The sequence below is a fragment of the Pelobates fuscus genome, chromosome 13 (assembly GCF_036172605.1).
Source record: "Pelobates fuscus isolate aPelFus1 chromosome 13, aPelFus1.pri, whole genome shotgun sequence".
NCBI classification, from domain to species: Eukaryota; Metazoa; Chordata; class Amphibia; order Anura; family Pelobatidae; genus Pelobates; species Pelobates fuscus.
The window spans coordinates 111245333-111266942 of NC_086329.1; the positions used below are offsets into that span (position 1 = coordinate 111245333).

General features: G+C 38.7%; 1 protein-coding gene across 1 annotated transcript in view; it reads left to right on the top strand.

Annotated features, from left to right (window-relative positions):
* The window catches only part of LOC134582714 (vomeronasal type-2 receptor 26-like), a 50389-nt gene extending 29003 nt beyond the window's left edge, over positions 1-21386 (top strand). The window contains exons 3-7 of the mRNA XM_063439357.1: positions 7617-7895; positions 8004-8183; positions 14582-14809; positions 15440-15563; positions 20470-21386. Of these exons, the coding sequence (XP_063295427.1) occupies positions 7617-7895; positions 8004-8183; positions 14582-14809; positions 15440-15563; positions 20470-21386 (1728 nt within the window). The remainder of the gene's footprint in view (positions 1-7616; positions 7896-8003; positions 8184-14581; positions 14810-15439; positions 15564-20469) is intronic.
* The last annotated feature ends 224 nt before the right edge of the window (positions 21387-21610 follow it).

Consider the following 21610-nt stretch of genomic DNA (forward strand, 5'->3'; position numbering starts at 1 on the left):
ACATGTGTGACATGTCATGATTCCCTTTTATTCCAGATGTTTGGTCCCTAAGGGGTTAAACTAAAGCATTTTAAGGATAATAAGTGTGGTGGACCATCTGGAACCCCAACTGGGTACCTCTGCCAATCACTGTATTACTGAGTACTATAAGCCCTGCAACGGACACCATAAGCACCGTAGTCCCCTTAGACGCGGCAGCTTGGCTGGGGTCACACCATCCCTTCCCACCCTGGATCAACACCCTGGATCAACTTGGAGGAGAGGAAGACCTCTTCTCCAAGAGAGTATAGCCATATAGACCTGAAAAGAGCTAGTGATATAGCAATCCAAAGAACAGTGATATAGCTAGTATAGCTTTCTCCCACACACATGAGACAAGGCTCTATGGGGATGTACTGATTTATTGGAAGTCACACACAGCCTTTTATGTAACTCCCAATGAAAAAGGGTTTTCTTAATCACATTCCAGGGGCATTCTCAGCTGGACCTGAGAGAGAACTAGTTGCAAGCAAATATCTACATTAAATTATCTTCAGAAAACATGCAATATAACAATACCTCAAAAGTACCCCCAAAACACATGAAAACCCCACAAAAGTCACATACTCTGATAGCTCCGATTTGGGTGACCAAAATATCCAAAAATCACCTAGATCAGTTCAGGGGTACGGATTTTCATGGAAGTTTGAATGCCCATGGTCCTATGCCCAAAACAGTTCCATGAAATCATGGCTAGCGGGCAGTCTAGTTTGGTAGTTTAAAAACAAGCAAACTACTGAACATAGTCAATAGTCTTACCCTGGAGCTTGTTCACCTTGTTCGTGGGAACGTTTCTACTGAACAGTGCCTTTCTAAGTGGTGAAGAAACTAACGCAGGCGATGCTGGAAGTCCAGCGGTGTTCGGGAGTTTCTGTGACCGATTTCAGTTCCATGGGCTTCATTCCCAAACACTGCTGCCTGCGTTCGTGGGCTGCCACCTTGTGGTCGTTCATGACAACAGCAGCCACCCAGAAAAACAATTTGAACACTGCGGTGGAATGTGTTACAAACTGTCAATTAGGTTAGGGGTTAGGGGTTAGGGGTTAGGGTTAGGGTTGTGCGCTTGTTCAGTTCCCGAACAGAATTGCGAAAGTGTATGAACAAAGTTTTGAGGCAGGAGGCTGACAAGCAGAACATGTGGCAGAGGCATTTCTGCCACAATGAGTCATTGTCACCCCACGATTATATTACCAGAGTAACAACCCAAGTAGAATTATATTTAGGGCATGGAGGATTGTGGCGGAACCCGCCTCACCACTGGGCATTGGAGAGGCCTGGCTGCCCGCCTCCTACCTGCTGACTATGGCCCCTGGTAAATTTGTACTTTTGAATGCAATATTTGGGCATTTGGTATTTTATATTGCTGCTACTGGCCCTTTATGGGCCATCCGTGGACATATTATGACTTTTAGGAACAATGCCCCTTTAAGACTGTGTAGCAGATTGCATTCAGGCTGTCTTAAATATTATGTATGTTATTATGTGTTCGGTAAATTGTATATGTGTATGCAGCATTCGTCTGATTGTTTGGTAGAATCACTCCATTCATTATATTGAGTGAAACTACCGAACAACCAGACTACCCAGGAATAGGTGTGCCTCCAATTACCGTTTGCAACAATGTTGCAAACAGGTAATTGGCCATTTATGTAATGTGTTCTTCGTCCTCTGGGTGGCCGCCATTCGGGAAACAAACACGTGGCGGCGGCCATCTTAAACTCCCGAACAGCAGTGTTTTGCCGTCGAGTGTCTGGAACTAAAATCGGACACTCGACTAGGCAAACACTGCTGACACCTCCAGACTTCCAGCAATTCGTGTAGAAACTACCAAACGGCCAGCCGTTCGGTAGAAAGAACCCCACAAACAAGGGGATTAATTCAAACCCTCCCCAGGCTCCATAACCCAAGCAATTCGTGTGTTTTCATTCCCTTTTCTGTGACCGACTGCAGGGCCAAAATACATGGAACTATTTTCGGATACTTTTGCCATGCGGTCGGTCAAAACTTTAACCCTCCATAATTCCCGAACCCCTGGTCCGATCTGGGTGATTTTTCGATATGTGTCTCACCCAGATCAGGGCTACCAGGGGATGTAACATTTAAAGGGGCAACCCTATGTTTAGGGGTACATCCAGAAACCCAGGGAATTTGTGTCTGGAATAATGGGATTATGTGTCACACTAAGAGGAGGGGGTGTGTAGGAGGTAACTGGTACATTATTGGCTGTGGTACTAATTGTTGTGGATCCCTCCCTTGCAAACTTTGTACAGGAATAGCACACACCAACTTTACAAAATACACATGAGAAGTTCTTTGTTATAAGTTTGCGTGCCAAAAACCACAAAAAACACAATTTTACTCCAATATTTAGCAGAGGTTGGCGGTGAAATGGCTAGGTAGAAATTGTCAAAACAACCTTAGGTAAATAGAAATAACACAGAGAAAGGTGTGGAAATGGGTGGCGCTTATAGATATAATATAGAACAATTTCAAAAAGCTGCTATAAAACACTCATGAGGGTACTCCAAAAACCACTCTCCACATGCAAAAAAACGAACAATAAACCTCAAATGGGTCAGTGTAGACACCTTCCCACTATTGGTAAGAGTGTAGCGCTAAATAGGTGTATATTCACAGTGCTCAAGAATACAAATGTACACTTACCACTCAGGGTAGTACCAAAAAGTAGACATATAAAGGAAAAAACACAGAAAACATACATAGGGTAATAACGTAAAGCATGTATTAAAGTGGATTTAAATATATGCAGATAAACTCACATTTATTAGAGCCTTTTATGTGGGTATAGGCTCTAAAAACTTAAGTATCCGTGCCTTTAAGGTAGGCAGCGAGACCGTGTTGATTCTGCTTGCTTTTTTCTCCCTCCTTTCAATCAAAGTGAAGACTCCAAGAGAAAAAAGAAACAAACAGACTTCTGGGTGCAGATTGTTTAACCCTTAGCATGCAGTGCAATATCTCTTTAAGGTGAAAAGAAAAAGTGCTCACCTTTTTAAGAGCCTTTTAGTAACTGGCTCTAAGTATAAATGGTATATGTGTCTAATATAAAGGGTGACACTACCCTTAACCGGATCCAGAAATTCAAGATAGAGGTGAGTATATTCAAACACAAAATTTATTGTATAAAGTAAAATAAAAGATGATTAAAATATCAAATAGTGATAAAAAATAGATAAATACAATATGTGCCGAAGTCCTTCCTCTCCTGTTCTACCAAGACGCATTTCGCCTTCTCCGTTGGCTTTCTCAATTGGTATTCTTAGGTACCTTAGGTAAATAGCCTGTGATGTCTACTTTATATAAATATATACTTTTGTGTGGCAATTTTGTTTTCTTTTATGGCTATTAAGCTTACAAGACAAACATACCAAATTCTACATCAAATTAAAGCCCTTTATGTCCTTTAAAAAACGGTAATAATATGTGTCGGTGCAATAAATTATTAAAATGCAAATTGCAGTTGAACGCAAACAGCAAAAAATGCAAAAAATGCTGTTGTCATTAAGTGAAAGACAAGCTTCTGAAGCTCTGTCCTTAAGGGGTTAACCATTGGAGTATTTATACATCTAAAAAAGGTTCAGTTATTATTTATAAAACCTAAGGTGATAAAATGTCATATTGAAGAAAGTTTATTCATAAAATGGCACAACTCAAAATCTTGGTTGAGCCCTTGAGGGGTCATAGTATTAAAATTAAAAATGAATCTCATTTCTTCCATTCCTATTTTTTGTGTAATCACCTCCTCTCCAATCCTTTTTGCCTAGTTTGATGGCGCTAAAAAACATTCTTTCGGGGTTCTGGTTATGAGCTATTTTAAAATGGTGACTCCAACCCATTCTTTATGTTTCTTGTATGCTCCGCTATCCTTACATATAGGCATCTGATTGTTCTGCCTATATAGAGGAGATTGCATGGACATTTTACCACATAAATCACTCTTTTAGAGTGACATGTTAAGTGGTCTTTAATTAAACATTTTTTTATTTATCCAAGGTTCCATATCTATTATGTGCCGTTTTCTACTTTTTGTGTTCCTGCATGCTAAGCACTGCCCGCAGCCATAGAAACCCTTACTTGATTTAAGAAATTATTTATGGTCTTATTTCCATATTGCTGCTTTGTACTAAGGTGCTCTTTAGATTTTTTTGCTCCCCTATAGATAATTTTAGGTTTTTCAGGTAAGATGTCTTTAAGAACCGGATCATCTCGTAAAATATGCCAATATTTATTCACGATTTTGTTTACTTTCTTATGATTTCCATTCAAGTTACAAATAAACGGGATATTATTATTCCATTTCTCATTTTTCTTCTTATCTTTATATGTTAGGAGATTCTTCCTTGGTATTGTAAGGACCTCTTCTAAAGCTGCCTGAAGTTTAATTTCATCATACCCCTTTTGTAAAAATTGAGCTTTTATCCTGCCTGCCTGTGCTATGTAGTCCTGATCATTTGAGCAATTACGCCTTATTCTTAAAAACTTCCATCTGGGGCGTTTAATAGCCAGGGTGTGTGGTGGCAGCTCTCCTTCCTGATGTACCCGTTTGCATCAACTTCTTTAAAATGATTCTTCGTCGTGATGCGTGCATCAACTATATTAATATCCAAATCTAAAAAGTTGATACCTTCTTCACTGATTTGTGCTGATAAAACAATGTTCCATTCATTGTTATTTAAAAATGAAATAAAAGTATTCAGATCTGTACTTGTGCCTGTCCAAATAAAAAATATATCATCTATGAATCAGCGATAGCACACCAAGTTCGCCCCCCAGGGATGTCCTTGATATACAAATCACTCCTCCCAATACGCCATAAACAAGTTAGCTTAGCTGGGGGCAAACTTGGTGCCCATCGCCGTCCCCCGAATCTGAAGGTAAAAAGTGTCGTGGAACCCCCCCAAAAATGTGTTAAAATTAAATGAATCCCTCTAAAATATAGTCTATTTGTACTTCTTTAAAATTGTGTTTCTTTAAAAAATATTGCACAGCTTCTAATCCTATTTGGTGCGGTATAATGCTGTAGAGGGAAGTCACGTCACATGTGACTAAAAAATTCCCCTCTTTCCAAGTGACTTCCTCTATTAATCTCAAGATGTGTATTGTATCCTTCAAATAGGCAAGATTGCAGATAACTACTGGTTGTAACAAATTGTCTAAGTACTCTGATACCTTTGCCGAAATGGAGTCTATTCCCGATATAATGGGCCGGCCAGGTGGGTTATTTTTATTTTTATGCACCTTGGGGAGGTGGTAATACACTGGTGTCTTAGGGTATGGAGTTTATATGTACTTTGCTTCATCTATTGTCAAGATTCCTTTTTCTAAACCCTTCTCGATATAGTTATCACATTTTTCTTTGATATCTTCAATGGGATTCTTGTCCAATCTTTGATACGTACACGGTTTTGAAAGAATTTGTTCTGCCTCTTTTCACTGCTTTCTTTTCTCTATTTGACATATTCTGTTGATATTTATTTAATGGTTTCATCTTCTTTACCTCTTTCATTACCATTAATTCAAAAGTTTTAATCTCGTCTGAGATAAGATGTTTGGGGAAAAAAAATTGATTTAATCAATATATATGATACTTATCTCTACTGGAGCAGCAAAGAAAGAGGAAAAATATACGGGATCATTCACTATATAGACTATGCTGGATGCTAATTGGCTACCAAGTGTTCCATTTCAGTTACTCTGATTTTTGTCTTTTATTCACTAAACTTTCTTGAAAAAAGGTCTTTACTGCTGGAGTTAAGTAAAGAAAGTTAATGCATACTACAAGCCTCCTGTCTTGCTATAAAGTTGCATGTGACCTATGTACATACACTGCTTCTGGAAGTAGATAGATTACTTTTCCTATTTAGGTTTTAGCATGTGTGACCTAGAAGTCTGATCCCACTTTTTTGTCCACCATATTCACGGCGGTCTCAGATGGGGAGAACTTGACTCTTCAGATAATACTGTTTATATCTGCTTATATTACGTAATTGCATATGACCTATTTTGAGATTATAAATAGATTTATTTTATATATATATATATAAAGAGAATGTCTACACATTGTATCAGATGAAATGCTGTGATTTTCCTACATTTGTTATAGAAACATGCTTCTACCATATTGATCAAGATGTCTCTAAATAAGTTAATTTGCTGGAATAAAACCTTTAATATTGCACTGTGCCTTTAACATTAAAACATACCATCTTATGCCTTGTCAAATTCCATGCCATGTATTTAGCTATACTGCTTCATACTTTGAAAATACTCCATGTCATGTTTTTCTAATGATATTATGTATGTCATTTAGATACATTTAGATACGTGTGGTTTTATTTTTATTGATAAATGCATTGGTTGTGGGGTTATATATGCACACTTGCACTTTGTTATTCATATGCATGATTAAAGGGACACTATAGTCACCAGAACAAATACAGCTTATTGAATTTGTTCTGGTGAGTAGAACCGTTACCTTCAGGCTTTTTGCTGTAAACACTGTCTTTTCAGAGAAAATTCAGTGTTTACATTACAGCCTAGTGATAACTTCACTGGCCATTCCTCAGATTGCTGTTAGAGATCCTTCCTGGGTCATGGCTGCCTAGAATGCTTCCAAACATTCAGTATCTCCTCCCTCTGCATGCAGACACTGAACTTTCCTCATACAGATTCATTGATTCAATTCATCTCTATGAGGAGATGCTGATTGGCCAGGGCTGTGTTTGAATCATGCTGGCTCTGCCCCTGATCTGCCTCTTTGTCAGTCTCAGCCAATCCTATGGGGAAGCATTGTATTTGGATCAGGCTAGCACTTCTGATGATGTCAGCCGACTGCTTGTTTTTCTGAGTCTAACAGCATGCAAAGTTACAGCTTCAGTCTTGAATACAGTAAGATTTTGCTATATTTATGGAGGCATGAAGGGCACGGGGGGGGCTAGAGGGGGGTTTTAACACTATAGGGTAAGGAATACATGATTGTGTTCCTGACCCTATAGTGATCCTTTAAGGCTCCGCTGAGCCGAAACACCACACTTTCTATGGGGTGGTTCACCTATCAATAAATATACGATCCTTACTATTGGAGTGTTATTAATATCCCATCCTAACTATTGGAGTTGCTTGTGTTTATTCCTTTTGAAGACTTTAGTGGTCGGTCCAGTGATGTCCGCCTGACACAGAGCACCTCCACTGTGGATGGCATTTACACGGTATCAGTATGCAGGGTTCTTTGTTTATTTTGTATGTTATGCTTTATCATTCACACTAAAAGCAAATTCACACAATTTTTTATCATTTGAAGTTTGGTACTGACTCATACATCATGCATAAACCAGTCCTGCGACTATTGTCTAAACCAAGGGTGGGTAAACTGTAGATCCGCAGATGCTGTAGAACTTCAAATTCCATGATGTTTGGACATTTTAAAAACTGGTAAAGTATCATAGTGGTGGTAGATCTTCAATATCTGAGAAACTAAAATGTGACTAGCCCTGCTCTAAACCATATAATCAAATTAAATATACATTCTTACAATAACCTATGTACTATTTATCTTCCAGATCAGTTACTCCTCTTTGGACCCTGTGCTAAGTGATAAGATTCAGTTTCCTTCATTCTATCGCACTGTTCCAAACGATAACGTACAGCTTCAGGCAATAGTAAAGCTGATAAAATATTTTGGCTGGTCCTGGGTTGGTCTGTTGGTTTCTGACAATGAATCTGGTTTAGAGGCTAGCCAAATGCTGAAAAAAGGACTCCCTGCGAGTGGTGCTTGTGTTTCCTTTCTGGAATTCATTCCTTACCGTGATGGGTTAAAGGAAACAACACAAACGCGGATTGTAAGCGTTTTACGTAGTTCATCAGTCAACGTAATAATTTTATATGGTGATCGAGATTATATGTTGACTTTACAATTTATACTCTATCAATTTTCCATTCCTGAGAAGGTTTGGATCATATCTTCTCAATGGGATGTAGCTGCAGGACTAGACTTTCAGTTTTTAAGTTTCAAACCGTTCAATGGGAGTTTGGCATTTACTCTTCATAGCACTGAAATTCCAAATTTTGAACCATTTTTATTAAATATGAACCCAGATCTTTACCCAAATGATATTTTTCTAAAAAAGGTATGGTGGGAGATCTTCTTGTGTGTATGGAGAGACAAGAATACTAGCAGTAATGGGTGTACTGGGACTGAGCATTTCTATAATTCATCCTATCCATATTTCAGCAGTGATATCTCTGTGTACAGTTATACAATATATAATGCTGTATATGTTTTGGCTAATGCTTTGCATATAATGTATTCACAAAATAACGTGGTATCACGTAACATAAAAGATTCTCAATTTTGGAAGGTGAGTAAAGATAAACAATTGTTTTAGCAACTTGTTAACAAGAGAAGTACGTGCACTTTAGTTCAATATGGCTGAGTTGTTTTAGACTTATGGGGAAACTCTAGTGCCAGAAAACCAAACTCATTTTCCTGGCATTATAGCTTAACCCTACATGCATTTGTGTAGCCAATTGTAGTTCCATGGATTTACTAGCACACACCGCTGACCGCTTTCGACTAAATGAAAATGGCTGCATCCGAAGTGCCATATAAAAAGTACCAATCTTTCCCCTCCCCACCCTTCCCCGCCCCTCCCGTGGTGCAGAAGGGATTAGCATAACCTATTCTGTCACTTAACTGGGTCCAGCGCTGATGTACTTTTCCCTCTGCTTCTTCCTGCAGTCCCTCAGTAATATTGACTTGTGGTGTATTTTCATATGTTGAGTCATACTGGCACTAGTGAGATGACCCTTCACTCTCCCCTTACTCCCTTTCTTGCAGCACAATTTGTACTTTTCAAGTCCCCCTTCTTTCAGGCACTCATTGCTATCCAAAACTTAATTTGTATGCTAGCTGTGGTAGAAGGGGCTGCAGTGCCAGTGGGAGCAGACATTATTAAACAGCTTGTGCTCTTCTTAGCAGAAAATGTATCTGCTAATCCCACTTTCCTGGAACTTACTACTACTTAATAGTACTAGTGGTGGTGATAATGGCAGAGGTGTTAGTAGTGTCAGCATGGCTAAGGACAAAGTATTATGACTCTGCAAGGCTAATAAACTACATTTGACAGTTGCTTGGAGAACACAATCCTATTTTCTATCAATTTAATTTTCATATTTGTACATGACATTGATGATGGTGGGTCCGTTTTTATTATTACTAACTTAATGTTTATTAATTAATTAATTATTATTAATGTTGTTGTTATTAATGTTGTTATTGTCTTCAACATTATGAATTAATACACTGCACCCAGTACATTGCACAGTGTACACCACACACACCCTTAATTTAGATTTTCTTTCTAGAAACATTTCACAAAAATGAAAGTCAAAATGCAAATCAGTGAATGAAAGTTGGTGTACGTGGCAGAGCCTAGACACAGTATTAGTCATTTTCTTCAAATCAAAGTTTGTGTAATTGGCACTGATCCACTTTCAGGGGCTAGACAAAGCAATAACCTAGCAATAACCATAAGCAGCCAGACTCTTTTGACAATGATCAGCCACTAGTAGACCATATTAAACCTCCCTTATGAGACAGGGCTCAGGTGGCACTAGGAAACTGCTGAATCTGATGTCGCGGGCGCGGACCTCGGGAAGACCCAGTGTGTTCCTTTCACTAGATGCTGAAAAAGCGCTTGATAGGGTGCACTGGGGAGTCCTTGGGTCTACGCTGAGCAGATTCGACTTTCCGCCAAACTTCATGTCGCTGATAACAGCATTATACTCAACCCCGTCAGCACAGGTAGCCAACAGCGGATTTACCTCATCAGAATTCAAAATCACAAATGGATCACACCAGGGGTGCCCACTGTCCCCTCTGCTGTACATCCTGGTCTTAGAACCTCTAGCACAGCACATAATGGGGAACACAAATATCAAGGGAATACAAATAGGAATAGCCGAACATAAACTAACAATGTTCGCAGATGACATTATGCTATCTCTTGAATCACCAAACACGACACTCCCACACCTACACAACATACTCACCAAATACAGCGCATGCTCATGCTACAAACTTAACATCACGAAAACACAAGCGATGGGTAAGCACATACCGTAGCACACCTTACAAGACCTGACAACATCATATGCGTATGAATGGCGTACTGACCACCTAACATTTTTAGGTGTAGCTTTCACAGCTACTTCACATGCCATGGTGCACGCTAATTATATCAAACTTGTAAACAAATTTAAAAGCCAAATTATGGGGTGGAGGAGCAAGTATGTCTCCTGGCTGGGCCGTATAACTGCAACAAAAATTATACTTTTGCCTAAGCTCCAGTACCTGTTCCGCACTCTACACATAAAACTCCCAAAAACAAAAAACTGAGAGTGGCAACATCCACGTTACACAAACCTTTCAAACAGGGCGGCCTGGGGATACCACATCTTGACACATACTACTCAGCATTGCTCCTTAGCCCACTCATCACAGCATTCCACCAGGAGCCAACGCCAGGGTGGCTCAAAATAGAGGCTGCATATACGAAGGACATGACATAACTACACTGATCTGGATACCACGCCACATCAGACATAAATACAAAGATATGCTGCCAACCACCAGGTTAACTTTGTCCATATGGGACACACATAGAACTAAAACATGGCCATCATCTCACACGTCACCAGCCATGAAGCTCCAAGCTCTCACAACACTCATACTCCAATTCAATGCAAAAGAATGGGCCACTCACGGTGTAATGGAACCGCTGGCACCCCGTACCTTCCGCTGACGGATGCTCTTAGTGCTTTCCGAGGACTCCAAGCACTCCACCTGACACCATAACCACTGCAGACCCCACGAACTGCCGCAGCTTGGTTGGGCTCTCAACGTCTCAACCCACTCTGGACCCAAGACCAGGGTCCAGCTTCCAGTAGGTCGACCTCTCCGAATTCCAGAGAGCAGCAACAGGAACAAGCTCTTAGAAGAGCTTAGCAATTATACCCTGGGGAGTAAAGTGATTATAGCAATCCCCAGAGTCTAGTTTTTCAATCCCCCAAACATGAGCTGAAACTTCATGAAGGTACAAGATGATCTGAACTTTTAATGACCACACACTGGCTTTTATGCAAGTCCCCATGCAAGGGGACATCCCACAGGGTGGGACACAGTACAACCAATCATTTACAGGAAAACCATAAAACACACCCAGCACAAACATACAATCCCTCCCCTCTGTCTGTGATATAATTACTGAACACAATGGGTTAATGTAATTATCACAGGCAGGAAAAATACACTTTTTATACATACTCTGTAACTTTAACAATATGCATCATATTCACATACATATTCAGAATCAGCATACTTTAAATATACACATAACCAAAAATCATACAAATCCCTCCAGTACATAAAAAGTTAGATGGAAGTCCTTTATGACTGACCGCAAGCACATTTTCCTGCCCAAAACAGTTCCATAGATTTGGGCTCTGTGGCCGGTCAATTTCCGATGTTAAAGGCAGTTCACTTAGAAAAAACTAATGCCCGAACGGGCCCCGCTCGTGCAAATAGCACAGTGTAACATGGCGTTCGAATTGTCCTGGTCTTAGCCAAAGCGCCGAAGTGGAGGAGAAGGTAAGGGTCAGTGGTGTTCGTGCATTTGTGTAGCCAATTTTAGTTCCATGGATTTACTAGCACACACCGCTGACCGCTTTCGACTAAATGAAAATGGCTGCATCCAAAGTGCCATATAAAAAGTACCAATCTTTCCCCATAGTATTTAAAGGGCCAGAAGTAGTGAAATACACTCCGGTATGGCTGAATAATGTTTTTAAAGGGCCCAATCTCCCAGGGGCCAAAGTCATGCGGAAGGAGGCTGGCAATCAGGCTCCTCCAACAGCCAGAGGAAAAGGGCAGCTTGTCACCTAACAATCCAGTGACAAAAGGCGTTTTGTCACACACGGCATCACATCTCTTCACAAAATAGTAGATAATAACAAACTAGCCCCATTTGCACATCTGCAGACAAAATATAATGTGCCAAAACACTAAACTTAATATACATACAAAGAAAGTCATGGTTTCACAAACACTACCCCCCGGATACCCCACTTAGGCAGGACTGGCAATTATCCTTTATTGAGCAACTGTGTATACAAAGCAAACCACCCACCAAACTCATATCCCAACTGTATCACGCAATCATCCGAAGGCTTTACACAGAAAATCCCCTTTCATCTGAGCTTGGGAATCAGATTTCAAAATGCAATTTGAAGAATCCCAGTGGATCTGCATATTCACAGCAAATAATAACTTAACACTATGCACCACACATATAGAAATGTCCAGGAAGCTGCTTTACCGCTGGCACATTGTCCCAATTAAATTAAAGCATATAAACCCCCAAACTTCAGGAAAATGCTGGAGATGCAATGAACAACCATGCACAACATACCACATATGGTGGACATGCTCGAAAATAACACCTTTCTGGATGCAAATCTCAAAGCTGATAACATATACCACTAAGGTGATCATGCCCCCTCGACCCGAACAATACCTACTACAACTAATCCCACAAAACACAACAAAAACTACAAAGTATCTGACATACCATATACTCATAGCAGCATTGCAAACGATTAGTAGAAACTGGCTATCACCTCACACTCCAAAGTTGACGACTTGCACCTAAAATAGAATCCTCTGAAAACCACGGCCAGAAAGACAGGACCCACACAGAAATTCTCGGTAGACGTCTGGGAGCTGTGGGACAAACACAATAGAAAGACAACCCCAACTAACACACGTCTGGACTGAAGTGCATCACTAACCACTATTGGAAATAAGAAATAAACCATAAGCACTAACTGCCTCGACAAAAACCCTTCCCCACCCCACACCCTCCTTAGCATCCCATGTTATATTATGTTAAAAAGAGTACAAAGTGCAGCGAGATTACCAAATGGTAAGCCCCTACACAAAGTAGGACAATATAAGTAAATGACCTAAATAAATTCACGACATATTGATATGTTTGAATATAACAATGTATAGTGAGAAAATAAAAATAAAAAAAAAACAAAGAAACGCGCAACGCGCATTTTCGGCGTGTTAAAACGCAGTCGTCCGGGGCTAAAAATGTTTGGTTCTTTGTTTTTTCTTATTTTCTCACTATGCACTTGGGTTATTTTTGATAGCACGTTTTGTTGATTTAGCCTAGTAATAGGATCAGAAGTTTTGGTAGGCATTAGCCAAGTGTGGTGCCGAGGTAACAGGGACAGGTGGAGATGTGGATTTTTGGCTAATGGTGAAATGAGTATAGAAGCTCTTGGCGCCCTGGGCGATGAGAGTCACCTGGATAGAGTAACTTATATCTGATTTATACATTATAGGGCTCAGTAAACTCCCTGTTTAGCACTGTAATTGGAGCAGGGAGTTTACCTGCATCAAGTAATCGCTGTTTACCTACCCCTGTGAGTTTACCTATAGTGAGCACTCAGCTTGACTACCTACCTTCTGGATTACCTATTAATAAGTGGGCTATTGTTTTTAGCTTAATAAAATAGTTTCCTTTTCTTTTTGATTTACTAGTACACTTTTGCAAGGTTGTACTTATTTTCCTCTACTCTGTCACCTAATAGGGTGCTGCAGTTTGAGAATTAGTTTTTGTTCGCTATAGTATTAACTTTATCATGGTTACCCCGTATTAGTACAACCTGATGACTTTATTGACTTAAGGTTCTGGGGGGGATACTGTTTTCCCTAATTCCACACTGGGTGAAGGAACAGTACCTGACCTGACCTAGAGTCAAATTTTTAGAGTATTAATTTTATATCCAGCCCCTACATACTTATAAACCCTTAATAGGGAACACATGGGACATACTTATAAACCCTTAATAGGGAACACATGGGGCGTTGGCAGGTGGGCTTATCCTCTCATGACCATTGGAGGTAACTAAAAACCTCCATTTGTTTAAAAATACATAGGGATGTGGAAAGAGCGCATGTAACTTGTTTTTCTTTGGTTTTAATTATATTAATGGCAAAGCCTGATGTTTCGTTTAGAATTTGCATAATAGCTTAGAGTGAAATGGAAAGATTGGAAATTTATAAGAGAACACCATCCACAAAAGTGGTTACATTTAAAGTATGAGAGCCCACCAACAGCTAAAACAATGAAAACACATTTTTTTAGGAGTAAACCGTGCCAGATTCTGCAGCAAATATTATGGTGAACTTACATTTGCATCCGTTATCCAATAAATGTATGTGTTATGTTTAAATTAGAGATTATGTCATTTCTCTAACTATATTTTTTATGATGTGGATTTGTTTTTTTGGAAAGATAGTGATTGATCTCATACAGAAAACAAACAAATATCTTAGAATACATGCAAAAAAAACCCCAACAAAATATCAGAATTCTGGGTATTTAAACCTTAAAAGAAAATATAGTTGTTTATCCACAGTCTTATTCATACAGTACATTTATTATTATTCTTTTAGGTCCATAAATATTTGAAATATATCAATTTTACAAACAACGCCAGTGGACACATCTTGTTTGATGATCACGGAGATATGTTGTATTCAAGATTTGATGTTTTGAACTGGATTGTTTACCCCAACCAAACTATGAACGCCATCAAAGTTGGAACCTTTGACCAACTGAATTTGTCAGAAGATCTGTTAATTAACAGATCTTTGGTTAGGTGGAACTCATTGTTTAACCAGGTAGATGTTAATATGTTGTGATATTCAGAATAAATCTCGGGGGGAAAAGGAGGAAGTACAAACATATAGAATTATCTCAGTTATATAATAAATGTCCTAAAGGGACATTTTTTTTTAAACAAAAGCATTTGTAGTGATAGTTGAATTATTGCTGCTGTCCGGAAAAACAAAGTTATCCTACTTTTTTAAATTATTGCTACCCATAATCAGATACAGTGTTTATTATAAATACCTCCTGGCTACTGGATAAGGTAGTACAGAGATTATGTAACAGGATAACAACCTTCTGGTTGGTGTACACCTAGAGGTGAAATGCTGCATTGGTTGCATACTTGGAATATGGCCAGACCCATGATAGACACTGAGGGATGATATACTTTTCATGGTATAAGATATAAAGGCAAATATAGACTATTTCCTACCTAGAGGAATATTTTGCCAATGAACTAGATTGATCTCCAGTTAATATATGAATACATCCAATCATGCTTAGCTCGGTAGAAGAGCTTTAGACAGCTTCAAGCAGTAGAAGAGGTGATGGTGGGCAAACCAATGTCAATCAGTCTTAAATGTTTGATAAGTTACTCTGGGAGGGTGCAATGGTTATGATACTTGTTTTTTTTTCTACAGACTCCTCTCTCAGAGTGCAGTGAAACATGCTTACCTGGGTACAGGAAGTCTCCAAGAAATAGACAACCTCCTTGCTGCTATGACTGTATTCCTTGTCCAGAGGGTGAAATATCCAACCAAACAAGTGAGTGTATGGCAGATACCTTGTCCTCTCCCTTCTGTTAATAACAGACCAGATCAACATAATAGGTAATATTTGGTCACAACTTTTATAGCAAATAAAACAACAACAAAAATGTTTCCATTATTATTTTATACGGTATTCTAATCGAAGCTAGATGAAGAGTTTATATGGATCTAAATAAAATGGGTCCTGTGTGATAACTTTAGTGTTCAATATCTCAGGTGATAGGTCCAGGTTGATGTTTCTGAATTGAGGAAGCGATAGGTCCAGGTTGATGTTTCTGAATTGAGGAAGCGATAGGTCCAGGTTGATGTTTCTGAATTGAGGAAGCGATAGGTCCAGGTTGATGTTTCTGAATTGAGGAAGCGATAGGTCCAGGTTGATGATTCTGAATTGAGGAAGCGATAGGTCCAGGTTGATGTTTCTGAATTGAGGAAGCAATAGGTCCAGGTTGATGTTTCTGAATTGAGGAAGCGATAGGTCCAGGTTGATGTTTCTGAATTGAGGAAGCTTGCTGTTAAGTCAGGGGATATCAGATATTTCATCTGATTCTTTATATATGGTATTTTAAAAGGTATTTTAACAAGTGACATATCTAAAATGGAAAAATCTGTTGGGAGCTGTCCGTGAAAAGCTGGCAGCCCTGGAGAAACCTTTGTTTACAAGAAAGTGAGAGTTGAAAAGAGAATGTTTTTTATAAATTTATAACCGTAGACTATATTTCTACGCTTATACTTGGTGTACATGGATTAATTAATTTAATAAATAATTAAAAATTAACATTTCAGTTTAAGGGGTCAGTATAGTGAAAAAAGTGAGATTATACAGAGTATTTATCTTATTATATCAGTGGTACACCCATAAAAGCCATGATGACATACTACTCTAATTAGAAGTCGCCACGTCCCATAAGAACCTCTTTATTTCTATATTATAGGATACATGTGTGTGGAGAATCAGTCATATGAACAAAACAAAAAAAAAAGAGAAAATATAGTGTAATATTGCATATACAGACTAAACATCGATTTAGAAAGCAATTCACCAGTGTATGTAGAATAATCATCAGTTGTATAATAAATCTCTTCTCTGATTCTCAATTTATCCTGCTTTTTATGTGGACTTAAAATTTGCGATAAAATAAAAGATACATTTATTGTACTTCATTTAATTAATAATAAAAACACCAATGTATCCACTATTAATACCCACAAGATTTTCTTAAGGGAAACTATAGTGACAGAAAAACAAACTCTTTTTCCTGGCACTACAGCTTCCCCTTCTGACACTTACCTGGGTCCAGCGCCGATGTCCCTTGACGCTGGCTTGGCTCCTCCCCCAACGACGTTAGCTGGTAGAAGAGGCCTAATGGGCATGCGCGACAATGACCACACTCTCAATAGGATCTCCCCATATTCAATGCTTTCCTATAGGGATTCCGGTGATGCTGCAAGTCCTCATGCATAGCGAGAGGACGTCCAGCGTCATTTAGGTGACCAAAAGTCGCCTTTGAGCCCGGAAGTCCCTCTAGTGGCTGTCTGGTAGAGTTAACCCTAACAGGTAATTATTGCAGTTTATACTGTGACGAGACCAATCTCGCCACATTGCATTGGAGGAGCCTGGTTGCCCGCCTGCTGCCTTTGGACTATGGACCAGACTTTAAAAGACTTATTTTCCCTGCAGAAAGGCTTATTCGTGCCTTTTCTGCCGGGGTGTTCGGTAGATTTCATCTACCGAACAAACTAACGATTACGCGACCACCCGGGAGCTGGATTGTGCCGCCAATTGACCACCCTGAAGCTGCGGTTAACCGCAGCTTAATTGACGAAGGCAGGGTGGTCTTTGTTCGTCGACCGAACACGTGGTGGCGGCCATTTTACAAGTCCCGTACGGCCAGCGGTGTTCGGCACCTAAACTATGGAACTATAAACGGACACTTATTTGCACGAACACAGCTGAGCCGTCCGTCTCCTGGTTCTTATTCGTGGGGATGTAGCCGAACAGCCGTTCATTCGGTATTTTGTTTTATGTGAATTGTGGTAACCCAGATAGCTATGCCATGGAGCCTATTCGTGTGATTAAAGACTTTGGCTCCATGGCGATTAAACTGTATTCATATGGTCTGAGTGCCATTCACCTAATAATGTGCACTCAGACCTGAGCTATCTGGGGATATGTGACATGTCTATGTTTAATGTATAAAAAGTAACTTCATATATTTTAAAGCATATTACTGTATTTAGGTCCCCACATGTGTAATGGAGTTTTGCCTTTGTCCTGGAAGATAATTGAATTACCTCTCCAATTATCTCCAGGGCAGAAGGGAGGAAGCCAGGATGCATTGTGGGGATGTTTTGCTTCTGTGAGTCTGTAATGTGATACATGTCTGTCTGTGTTACAGTCTTCCATTTGGTCCCCTAGGGGAGTGTCCACCAGGTGGGAGACCTGCATAAATACAGGGGCAGGTAGCCCTCAATAAACAGACCACTGCTTGACCCTCAACACAGAGCCTTGTCTTGTTCTTGGGGGGATTCACTGTATGCTGTTGGAGACTGATTGCTAGGAGTGTAAGCTGATATATGATTTTCCTGTTCGTCTGCTAGCAGCTATTCGTGAGGTTCCAGTTTGGAGTGCTAACTTATTCCCTTGTATGCAGTTCGGGAGTTTGATGCATTCACCTATATCCAATTCGTGAGTTTTGGTGATTTTACAGTAGCTGTGCCTGTCTGTGAAAAAGGGGCATATCGCCTAAACGGATTTTAACCCCTTGTCTGCTGAAACGGTCCGTTACATATACTAACTGCAATAAAGATATGCTCAGGGTTAAAGGTGATGGGACATTGCTACCAGATCAGTTCAATGAGCTGAAGTGGTCTGGGTCTGGTTGCCTACAGTGTCCTTTTAGTCCAGATTCAGTTGTGAAGGCTCTGCCTAATACATTATGATTTACTAGGCTTTTTCAGAGGTTTTATAAAATGTCATGTAAAGCTCTCTCATGTAAAGCTTAACTTCATGATTAAATACTGTTTTCTTATTCCAAATTGACGAGTCTGTTCAAGTGGAAATGGTCCCACATGTGACTCTAGACTTTACATGTCACATACGTGTGACAATTTTTAGCTTGTGTTCTTCCTTTTGTCTTCTTTGCTTGTTATCTATGTATATGGTGGAGAGTGTAAATAAATATAAATAAATGATAACCCTTACAGGTATTATTAATTACATGAAGAAGAACTATAAGGAGATGGGAAGTCATACAATAGTTATAAGATCTAAAACCTGTTTTATGAGCTTCTGAATTACATCAAAATCATCAGTATTACTTTAATGCAAAAGTGTCAATGTTATGACTATTATAAAAAATACAATAGGTGTGATGTAAACTAATGTTCGAAATCTTAGTAATACATATCAATATTTAAAAAGACTACAAATGAGAATCACTAAAACTATACATGATTTACATAAACTACTACAAATCTATGTCCATTTTAAGCATCTATCACTGTCGTTTTTAACTTCCCTCCCCCCACATCTTCCAGTTTTGTAACTTCTTTATTCATTTACCACCTCTCCAATGGGATTTTATGTGTTCTATACGGATGAAAGAGAATGTATTAAAACATTTATTTAGCTTTAGATGTAGTAGACTGAAACTGTTTTTATTTTATCTATATTCTCTGTATATATCCCACATATTATTTATATATTGTTTTATTTTAGAAAACAGAATATCGGGAATCACTTTCTATTTTACTCAGTAAACCAGTCGTATAACTATTAAATTGTGTGATTTTTGTTCCGTTGGAATTTCTATTCATTAATGAAAATGTCTAAAACTCGGGTTGGTATAATGTTTAATTTTGCTTGTTCTAGCCTTTTTTAATTTTGGATAAAGCATTCTGAGCGAAGATATTTCCTTACTTTACACTATATGTGAAATGATATATTTTTAACAAGGGGAATTTTCCACAAATACTTGCAAATTGATCACTAAATTGCTGTTTACTCTGCATATATAGTTCCTGGACCCTGTACTCAATGACCCCACTTGTAATAACTGTTCTGGTGCAATATCTGGCTCATCCATAGAATTGGAAAAGGAAAACCAATCAGGAGATGTTTATTTGCAGTTCATTGAGCTTTTATTGCAACATAAACAGTCAATGTTTCAGGTCACTAACATGAAAAAGGTCATTGGACTGAAACGTTGACTATCCATAAAGCTGTAACCAATGGGGCATGTTTAACTTCAAAGAAAAGTAATATTTTGCCAATTCTTCATGTACAAAAGAGATCATATGTTCTGCAAAGAATATATCAACTTCAGATCTGATAATAATAATTATTCAAGCAGTAAATATGATATAAGTAATGTATTAGGTTTCTTGGACATGTCCTTAGCTCAAAATGCAGAAATCAATGTTATGGCTGATGGCAGTCAATTTGTTTAATGAGCAATGTGACCGAGAGTTTAATTAATAATGTAACTCATTACCCATTGATTAGAACATTTGTAATTTGTAATTGGAATCATGCTGGGTTTGCCCAAAAAAAAATAATGTTCCAAATGTAAAACGAAAACACAGTTGAAAACATGGGGCACATGAAAGTAAGGAAATATTGCCTGTTTATTAAACCATGACATGTCCTTGCAATAATGCTGAGTGGGAAAGATGTTCATCCAGCCTTCAAAATGTATTTCAATAATATGACTGTGACTAAATAATTGCGTTTTCATGTTTGTTTATTGATGTAAACAACGATATAATTTATATTATTTGCTCATTTTCCAGACTATGATAACCTTTCAAGGATAGGCAAACAAATAAGTAAATTTTAAGTTCTTAATGATTTAAATTTTTGATATAAATTAATCAAATATTCTTTTTTTTTTTTTTTCTAGATATGGAGAAATGTTTTAAATGCCCCAAAGAAAAGTGGCCTAACACGAAGAAAGACACATGCTTCTTCAAACTTATTACGTATTTATCCTATGAAGAACCACTGGGTAAATCCATGGCAGTGGCGTCAAGTCTTCTCGCAGCTATAACTTACTGCATTGTGATCATTTTCATGAGAAACCGAAACACTCCAATTGTACGAGCTAATAATCAACACCTTAGCTACATTCTCCTTGTCTCTCTCAAGATGTGCTTTCTGTGTATTTTTTTATTTATTGGTCACCCACATAAAGTGATCTGCATTCTAAGACAAGCCGTGTTTGGAGTCGCCTTCTCAATATCAGTGTCTTCTATCTTGGCCAAAACTGTCATAGTAGTCCTTGCTTTCAATGCCACCAAACCAGGAAGCAAATTACAGAGTTGGATTCAATCCATGATATCGAACGCTATTGTTGTTATCTGTACTCTGGTTCAGATTTCTGTATGTATTGTATGGTTGGTAGTATCGCCTCCATTCCCATATTACAACATGGCAGATGACTTTGGGAAGATTATTGCTGAGTGTAAAGAAGGTTCAGCAGTAGGATTTTATAGTGTTCTTGGATATAATGGATTGCTGGCTCTTGTTAGTTTCTTTGTAGCTTTTTTAGCCAGGGACCTTCCTGATATGTTCAACGAAGCCAGGTTTATTACCTTCAGCATGTTAGTATTCTGCAGTGTTTGGATCTCCTTTATCCCAGCTTATCTGAGCACCACAGGGAAGTATGTTGTGGCAGTGGAGATATTCGCAATACTGGCTTCTAGCACTGGGATTATTGCATGTATATTTATTCCTAAGTGCTATGTTATACTTTTTAGACCTGAAAGAAATAACAAATCCTTTGTCTTAATGAACAGACACAAGAAAGACAGGATTTGATTTCCAATGCTTCTAGATGACTAATGAAAAAGTCCAAAACTTATCGATACAGCCCCCCCAAAATTTATTTAGTTAAAATAATAAAGAGTAAATTATTCAGATTCTTGTATTGGAATATAGAGAGTTGTTAAAACTTGATCAAGGGAGCGTGGCTATGACTTGAATGGCACCGGACGCACATTAGGAGAGCTCCGGTGGCGACACTGATTTACAGTTGCAATAAA